The sequence below is a fragment of the Belonocnema kinseyi genome, chromosome 5, assembly GCF_010883055.1.
Source record: "Belonocnema kinseyi isolate 2016_QV_RU_SX_M_011 chromosome 5, B_treatae_v1, whole genome shotgun sequence".
NCBI classification, from domain to species: Eukaryota; Metazoa; Arthropoda; class Insecta; order Hymenoptera; family Cynipidae; genus Belonocnema; species Belonocnema kinseyi.
Genome location: NC_046661.1, coordinates 81455747 through 81465211, shown reverse-complemented (window position 1 = coordinate 81465211; position 9465 = coordinate 81455747). Strand labels below are relative to the sequence as shown.

Below are 9465 nucleotides of genomic sequence, written 5' to 3'. Positions count from 1 at the left end.
CAAATGCTCTTTTTATCTCCAAAAAGTCTCTATTGTATATGTACTCCTCCTTTCCCCTATTGACCACCGAGTTCCCCGTTTGAATTGAGTCATTTTCTTTCCATATTTTATTTTCAATCTCCACTACTTTTGCCTTAATTGTTTCCTCTATAATCTGGCTGTTCTCTTTGACCCTAACGATGGAGTTAATTTCATTTAATTTACTTCTTAAAACTGTTCTTTCTTTTTCCCATTCTTCTGTTTTCCTTTTCAATTCTTCGTTTAAATGTCTTATTTCTTTTTTGCGATTCTCCTTTTCCTTCTCTAATTGTAATTTCATTTGACGGTTCTCAAATTTTATGTCCTGCATGTGATGCCAGAAATACTTTAAAGCTGTTTCCCAATTCCCACCTTCTAACACTGAATTTGGGAAATCAAATTTGTTTTTCTCCTTTTCTAAATAAATATAAACTATTATATATATATTTTTTTTTTCCTTAAAAATTCGACTCTTTGGTTGAAAGTTGATCTACTGCTTCTCTGAGAGTTACTTTTTTTTGTTTAAGATTCATAATTTTAGTTGAAAATCAACCTCTTTGATTGAAAAATCGTTCCTTTTTGTTTGAGATTATTATTTTAAATTGAAAATTGAACTAAATTAGCTTTTTGGTTGAAGATTCATAATTTGTTAAATATTTACCTTTTTTGTTGAAAATTAAACTATTTTGTTAAAGAATAGTTTTACCTCAAAGTGCATACATGGTAAAAATCACGGTAAAGTTCATCGTAGGTGTTTCATACCCCAGCGTATTTAATCATGTATTGTTTAACCTCTATTGAATATTTTGTCACAATAAAATTATCCGATATAGTTTAAGGTATCGTTTATGAGGTAGAGTTGATTTTATAGCCATTTATTTATTTTAAATTTGTTTAAAAAAATATTGAAAAAAGTGAAAAATGGGGCCTTTACTGAAAAATTTATAACTCACGCAATTTTAATTATTTCAACCTGAAAATTTATGACTATACTTTTGAAATGGTGTACTTTCATAAAAAAAATGCAACATGGGCGCTTTAAAAAAAGATATTTATTTGTACCCCACGATTTTTTTACTTCCACTTTCAACAGCTGCTGCTAGCAGACTGACCTGACGCTTAACGCAATATACAAATGACTTTACTTACATTTAGCGTCTCCACCTAAAGCTAAATGGCGATAGTCACTCAATTTTTTCGAATTAATTATGGTTTATAAGAGTTTGAAAATTTCTTGGGGTGTAGAACACCCACAATGCACTTTAAGGGTTAAAATTCATGTGTTCTGTTGAAAATTCGTTTTTCTTTTGTTAAAAATTAATTTTTTTAACTGAAAATCGAACGTTTCCATTTTTTGATTTCAAAGTTTATTGTTTTTAGTTAAAAATTCAACTATTTTGTAGGAAAATGATCTTTTTTCATAGAAGTTTAAAATATTTTGTTAAAATTTTTTTTTTTAATCTTAATTATTTTATTTGGATATTTATCTCTTTGGTGCAAAATTGAACCATTTTGTTGAAAATTCGTTTTTTATTTGTTGAAAATTAATTATTTTTAACTAAAAAAATTAATCTTTTATATTTTTTATTGCAAATTAATTATTTTATAAATATGTGGAGGCTTTTTCGAAAAAAAAACTTACATGATATAATCAGCGCATGCTTGAGTTCCATTCCCATTTTTGTCCTTTCGAAAAGATGATGGAAGTGAGCAACTCCGAAAAATAAAGGGCATATAAAAATGGCAATGGTTGGAGAAAAACACTGCAAAAGAAGAGGCAGCATACATGCTCTAAAAGTCCATTCTTCTGAAAGTGGTGCGATCACTTGATTTCTCCACCAAATTAAACTTGTTCCACTTACAAGCTGATGTTCCACTGGCTCTGCAAACAAAATAATTTTCCTATTATTATTATTTTCCTTTAAATTGATTATTAAATTAATTTCCAGCAAGAATTAATTAATACTCGCCAGCATAGAATCGCCAGAGTCCGTTGATAGCCTGCATGCTAAGTGGGCCCAAAAATAAAACCATTGTGAGGAAAAGAGGCAATATTATTGCCTGGATCAATCCTGGCCATCTCAGTCCTAATAACTCCCATATCGTGGCCTAAAATATTTTTATTTTTAATAAAAAATAGCTGAATTTTACCAAAAAGGCGGTTTTCTACCAGGAAAGATTTTTCGATGAATAAAGAAAAAAAGCTTGACCCAAAATATTGTATTTTTAAACCAAAAAGCTGAGCTTTAAACAAAACAAGAAAACATTTAAATTTTCGACGAAAAAGTGGAATTTCCATTCAAGAAGACTAATTTTATACCAAAAAAGATTATTTCTCAACAAATTTTTTAACTAAATAACTGAATTTTTGACCAAAAAATTAATGCTTTACCAGAAAAGACGAATTTTAAATCAAATACATGTTATATTTATAAATAAATGGTTGAATTTTCTACCAACAAGATTAATTTTTATTTTAGATATTTTTTTATTTCTTAAATTTTTTAACTAAATGGTTACATTTTTAAACAAGAAAAACTTTAATTAAAAAAATTTAATAGACAAATTTTCTATTAAAAAAACAATATTTTACAAAACAGTTTAATTTTATAACAAATTGTTAAATTTTCAGTCCAAAAGACAAATTTTCTATGAAATAGTGGCATTTTCAACCCGAGAATAGAATATAAACAAAAATAAAGTTTCCTTATGAGTAATTAGTTGAATTTTCAACAAAATAGTTAATTTTTCAGCTCAAACTTTCTTTTTAAGAAAAAAAGAATTTTCTATTTAAATTATTAATCTTTAACCAAAAAAATTAAATTTTAACAAACTATTTCAACTTTCAACTAAGGAGTTGAATTTTCAACGTAAGAAGATGAATTTTCAACGAAAAATATAATAGTTGATATTTAGAAAAATAAATATTTTAACTTAGCATAAGAAACAGTTGGATGTAACAAAAAGAGGAATTTTTAAGAAATTACTTTAAGCCTCAACTTAAACAGATTAATTTTCAACCGAACAGTTGAATCTTCTAACTGAAAATACGAATTTTCTACAAAAACCTTGAATTCTCAACTCGAAAATGTAAGTTCTCAAACAAATTTAATTTTGAACCAAATCAGATGCATTTTAAACTAAAAAAAGGACATTTTCTGTATAAAGAGATAAATTTTCAAACCAAAAAGATGAAAATTTAATAAACTAGTTGAATATTCAATCAAAACAAAGTTTTTGTAATACAAAAAAACTGTCATTCAAACCAATACTTAAATTTCGACGAAAAAGTTGAATTACTATTCAAGAAGATTAATTTTCTACAAAAAATAATTAATCCTCAACAAAATTACTGTTTTACCAGCAAAGACGAGTTTTAAATCACATACATACATTTTTATCTCTTAAAGGGCTTAGTGGGTGTAAAACACCCAGCGACTTATTTGCGCTTTAACAAAACGTACCAATTTCAAGAAAATGAAACATATAGCGCCAGATTAACAAATGACATGAAAACCTATTTTTCTATGTCATTTTCACATAATTTTGATTTTTATAATTTTTAGACGCAGTTTAAAATCAATAAAATAGTTTAATCACGCAAAGTAAGATGTTTCACTTTTCATTGAATTGTAGCTTTTATTTTTCAGAATAAATAACTTTTTTGGAACGAACACAATAAGATTTATTTTATTTGTGAAGCCCCGTATCTCGGAAGTATTCAGGTAAAATTTTAAGTAAAAATATAAACATTTTATGAATTTTTGAGTGAAATAAGTAATTTTTTAAAATTTTTTCAAAAGAGGATTTTTTTAACTACTTTAAATTTTTAAAACTGTTATAAAACCTTTTTCTTCTTAAACTGGATAGATTAAACATCATTAATTGATTTTCTTGTAGAAAACTATCCAATACCGTCGGCGCAGCACACGTTTGAATACCCTTGGGTACCTAACACCCAGAGTACTAATTATGTAATTTTAAGGAAGTGTACCCTTTAAGGGTTAACCAAATAGATGAATTTTTATACCAAGAAGATAAATCTTCTACCAGAAAAGACAAATATTTAACAAATTACATAAATTTTCAACTAAATAGTTTGTCAAATGGATGTTTTTTAGTTTAAATTTTTTTAATTTCTAAAATTTTTTGACTAAATGGTTAGATTTTTAGTCCAAAAAGATTAATTAACAAACAAAAACTAAATAGATCAATTTTCTTTAAAAAAAATGAATATTTTACAAAACAGTTTAATTTTATACCACATATGACAATATAAATTAGAAACAATAAAGTTTATTCACAACCAATTAGTTGAATTTGTGACATAATATTCCATTTTTCAGTTAAAAAATTTTGTTTTATTTTTTTGTACTATTGTACTATTGTACTTTTTCGTTGCTGACAATATTTAACTAAATATTATAACTTTTTAATTAACCAATAATAAATTTTCACTGAGGAGAATTAATTTTCAATTTTAAAAAATTCGAATTTTCTACAAAACAGTTTAATTTTGTACCAAATATTTTAATTTTATACCAAGTGGTTGAACTTTTCTATAAAACAGTTTAATTTTCAACCCAAGAATATGAATTAACAAGAAAATAGTTAAATTTTCATATACAAAATTGCTTTTTAACAGCAACAAAATAACGAATTTTTAGCTTAAATTATGAATCCTCAACCAAAAAAATGAAATTTTAAGAAAGTATTTTACCTTTCAAACAAGAAGTTGAGTTTTTAACCTAAAAAATGAATTTTCAACGAAAAAATATAATAAGCCAGAAAAGACGAATTTTTATTAACGCACTTAAAGCTTCAACTAAAACAGATAAATTTGCAGCCAAAAGGTAAAATTTCTAACTGAAAATACGAATTTTCTATTAAAAAAAAAAACAGATGGATTTTACCAACAAACATGAATTTTCAGACAAACAGCAGCATTTTTAACAACAACAAAAAACTATTTTCTACCAAAAATGCATATTTACAATCAAGTAGTTAAATTCTTTACCGAATTGTTGAATTTTCGAGTTTTAAATGCGAATTTTCTATAAAACAAAATAGGTAATTTACATTGAATAAGTGGAAATTTAACTAAAAAAATTAAATTTTCAGTTAAAAGAACGAATTTTTAACGAAAAAAAAAAATAATAAAATAGCGAAGAAGGTAATAGTTTATATTTCAGCAAAAATTGAATTTAATTAAAAATAAACAGCAGTTGGACTTAACCAATAAAATTTAATTTTCAACCACATTCTTAAATCCTGAACTAAACCAGATCAATTTTCGACAAAAAGTTAAATTTTCTACCAAATTTTTGAATTTTTGAGCCGAAAATATTTTTTTTCTGCAAAAACTTTTTAATATTCAACTCGACAATAAAAATTTTAACCACAAAAGTTAATTTTCAACCGATCAGTTGAATTTGCAATAAAGTATTTCAATTTTCGGTTAAAAGAACAAATTTATAAATTTTTAATTTTTTTGTTAGATTCTCAGTGGAGAGAAGTGAGTATATCTTTTTGCAGAAAAAAAATTAAATTTTGTAATTTACTAAAATTATGAATCTTGAACCAAAAAAATGAACTTTTAAGAAAGCTGAATTTTGTAGACATTTTTTTGTAAAAGGTCTTAAATTTTCAGTTTAAAAATTAATCCCCCACCCCATAACAGATTTTGAACAAAATACATGAATTTTTAACTAAAAACCTAGTAGAATTCTATACTTAGAAAGATATATTTTCTAACAAAAATGGAATAGTTAAATTTTAAGTTAATACAATTAATTTTCAAGAAAAAGAAAAGCGATTTTTCAACAATATAATTCATTTTTCAACTAAATCGATAAACATTCAACTAAAATAATGAAGCTTTCACCAAGAAATTAATTTTTAGGAACGTAGTCAAAACTTCTAACAAGTAGTTGAATTTTTAATAAAAAAATATTAATTTTCAATCAAAATGCTAGTATACTTTAATTTTATATTAAAAAACTTAATTTTTAACAAAAAGAACACGACTTTTCAATCTAGGAGGTAAATTTTCAAACCAAATTATGAATCTTCAACCAAAGAAATTAATTTTTAACAAAGTAATTCAAGTTTCTACCAAGTAGTTGAATTTAAAAAAAAAATTTTAATAAAAAAAAACAAGTATAGTTTAATTGCCACTTTAAAAAATTAGTTTTCAACAATAGAAAAACGATTTTTCAATCAAGGAGGTGAATTTTTAAATAAAATTATGAAGCTTCAAAAAAAATAAAAATAAAGTGTTAACAAAGTATTTCAACTTTCAACCAAGTATCAGAAAGGGTTTATGAAAGTAAATCTACTTTAAAAATATTCACTTATTAATAATTTCCCGAAAATTTTCAATTTTTAATTCTTACGTTTTGAAAAATTTGAATTTTAAAGATTATAAGTTTATACTGTATCCTTTTTTATCAATTTAAATGCAAAATATATCGACAGCTTCGAATCAGGAGTTACTCAATTATTTTAAGTTTTTATATTAAATTATTTTATTCAAATCCTAATTCAAGAACACAAGCACGCTTTCAATTTTATATTCTATTATTTTTAAATAAATTAATTAAAAATGCATTTAATTTTCAGTTGAAATTTACCTATTCCGAGTTAAAATATCCACTGTTACGTAGAAGATTCAACAATTTTGTGGAAAATTCGAATTTTTTTGGTAAAAATTTATTTGCTACAAATTTGGTCTACCTTCGTTAAAAACCTAACTGTTTTTTATTTTTAATTAAAATCGGAAATAAAAATTTAAATAAAATATTTCAAAATTAATCTTTTTGTTTGAAAATTCATCTCTTTGGTTGAAAAATGAAATAATTTGTTGAAAATTCGACTATTTATTTGAAAATTCATGTATTTCGTTGAAAATTTGTCTTTTTGGTTGAAAATTTACTATTTTGTTGAAAATTTTTTGTTCAACTATTTGGATAAAAAATTCTTCCTGTTGGATTTAAAATTCACCTTTTTTGTTAAGAAATGAAACTGTCTTCTAAAAAATTAAACTATTTTGTTAAAAATGCAACTTTTTTTTTGCTTTAATTTTAATCTTTATGTTTAAAATTCGATCATTTCATTCAAAATTCATCTTTGTATGTTGAAAATTCAACAATTCGGTTATAAAAATTCAACTATTATTTTTCTTCAAATTTTCATTCTTTCGTTAAAAATTCGTCTTTATGGTAGAAAACTTATTTTTTCGGGTGAAAAATTTGTGTTTTGTAAAAAGTTCGTATTTTTTGGTATAAAATTAATCTAGTTTTTTTTTAATTTGTTGTTTTGGCAACTGTTTGCTTAAGAATACAATTTTTTAAATGAAATTTGTTGTTCTAAATTGAACTCTGGCTGAAAATTTACTTCTTCTTTTTATCAACTATTTAATTTTTCTTGGATTAAAAATATTTGTCATTTAGCACGGACACGAACCCTTGTAGGCTTTCAGCCCTCTCAATGTCGTTAAATGTAGGTAACAAAATCCTACGATTTTTTTTAATTACCTTCTGAAATACGTTCTCGTTCAGGCCGAAATATAAAGAAGCTGGAGATATCAGTGTCACGATAAAGACACTGAAAAATCTCTTTTTTATTGTACTAGGATGTTCTCTGAAAAATGAGAAAAAATGCAAATAATTATTCTAGAATAAATTTTTATTTAAAAATTATAATTAAATTATTTTAAAAAATCATTTACAATAATGAGATCAATAATTTTTCGATTTTAGAGGGATGAGGGTGAAAGTTGTAGAGGTTGTAAAGCGAGTCTCGAATTCTACCAATCAGCGTCGACAGTCATTCATGTTCTCTTATCTGAATTAAAGTTGTCGCGTCAGGGGCGTAACAAGCTGATTCATAACAGTTAGCTTTTTATTAGAATTTTTTTGGGAATAAAATATATAAAAAGAAAGAAATTGGATCTGAAATTAGAAAGTAGGTTAAAAATGTATTAAAATTTATAACATGTTCTAATTAGAAATGTCGAAATATATTTCTGGTCGAATTCCAGAATGCTTCACCATTCTCTCCCACCTGGAAAATTCAATACTCCACAATTAAAACAAAAAAATACCATTATCGTGTAAAAATAATGTTTCCGTAAATACTGATAGTGAACTAAAAAATGTATGTCGCAGGATATGCGCCATGACTAAAATGTCATCGATTTCCATCCACCTCACAAGTTTAAACATACATATTTTCCCTAAAAACAAGCTGACACTTTTAAAAACAGTCTCATTAGAACCATTAAAAGTGAACCAACCAACCCCATTCCCATACACAAAAAATCAGAAAATTTCACGATTTATACCCACCTCGAAAGTTCAAACATCAATATTTTCCACAAAAAGAACACGAATCTTCTAAAAAACGGTCTTATTTAAATCCCTTAAAGTAAACCAACCACCTACACTCACGAAAAATCGTAAAATAAAATCCACTTCGATATAAAATCGCAAAAACTAAAGATCCAACTTTAAGGTTAGGTATCACACGTTATCTCTACATTCGCCATTCTGGGGCCACTTTTATTGAATTTCTCGACGTGTATTTTAAGGGCGGCGGCGAAACTTTATTTTCAAAATTCCCTGATTTCTTCTTGACTAATTTTTTTTTTTCCTGGTCGTTAACATTTAATTTTCAAAATTCTAATGTTGTAAAATTTTTAATATAGAATCTTTTATGAATAGAATAAAAAACATTTAAATTAAAAGTGTATAGTTTTATTTATGATTATGAAGCCTACCACAGGCTAATTTACTTTTAAAAGAATGAACTCTTTAATGCCAAAAAGCGACCAAAAGTGAATTTAAAGGAATTCAAGGGAAACCAGAAGAACTCGATGAAATTCTTAAAAATTCAAGGTAAATATTTAAAAATTCATTGGAATCTTTTAAAATAACTTGAATATTTCAAATTTTTTCAAAAATTTAGAGATTCTTTAAAACATTTTAAAACTCTTGAAAATTCCTTAAAATTTTTAGATATGCCCCAAAAATCTATGAAATGTATTAAAAATTCCTGGGATTTTTTTAATGCTCTAACATTTTTTAATATTATGAAACACCTTCAAATTAATGATCTGTATTTAAAAAATCCTTGAAATATTTTGAAATGCCTAAATAAAATGTTACAAATTTTTGGACATCTTTCGAAATCTTTTGAAACTTTTTAAAGTTTCTTGAAATTTAAAAAAATGCCCTAAAATTCTTAAAGTCCTTTGGAAACTTTACAAATTATTGAAATCTATTACAAATTTAATAGAATCTCCTAAAATAATCTAAAATACAAATTCCTTGGAATTTTTTAATACCCTTAAGGGCATGCGACACAGTGGGATTCCTACATTACCAACCTCTTTTTTCCATTGAAAAAAATTTTTTTGTGAACCATAGAACTTTTTTGGTAAATGAA

General features: G+C 25.1%; 1 protein-coding gene across 1 annotated transcript in view; it reads right to left on the bottom strand.

Moving 5' to 3' along the window:
- Positions 1-9465, bottom strand: part of LOC117172716 (CAAX prenyl protease 2) — a 26747-nt gene that overhangs the window by 15659 nt on the left and 1623 nt on the right. The window contains exons 2-4 of the mRNA XM_033360877.1: positions 7554-7659; positions 1989-2127; positions 1661-1900 (exon numbers count right to left, since the gene is read on the bottom strand). Coding sequence (XP_033216768.1) covers positions 1661-1900; positions 1989-2127; positions 7554-7659 — 485 coding nt within the window. The remainder of the gene's footprint in view (positions 1-1660; positions 1901-1988; positions 2128-7553; positions 7660-9465) is intronic.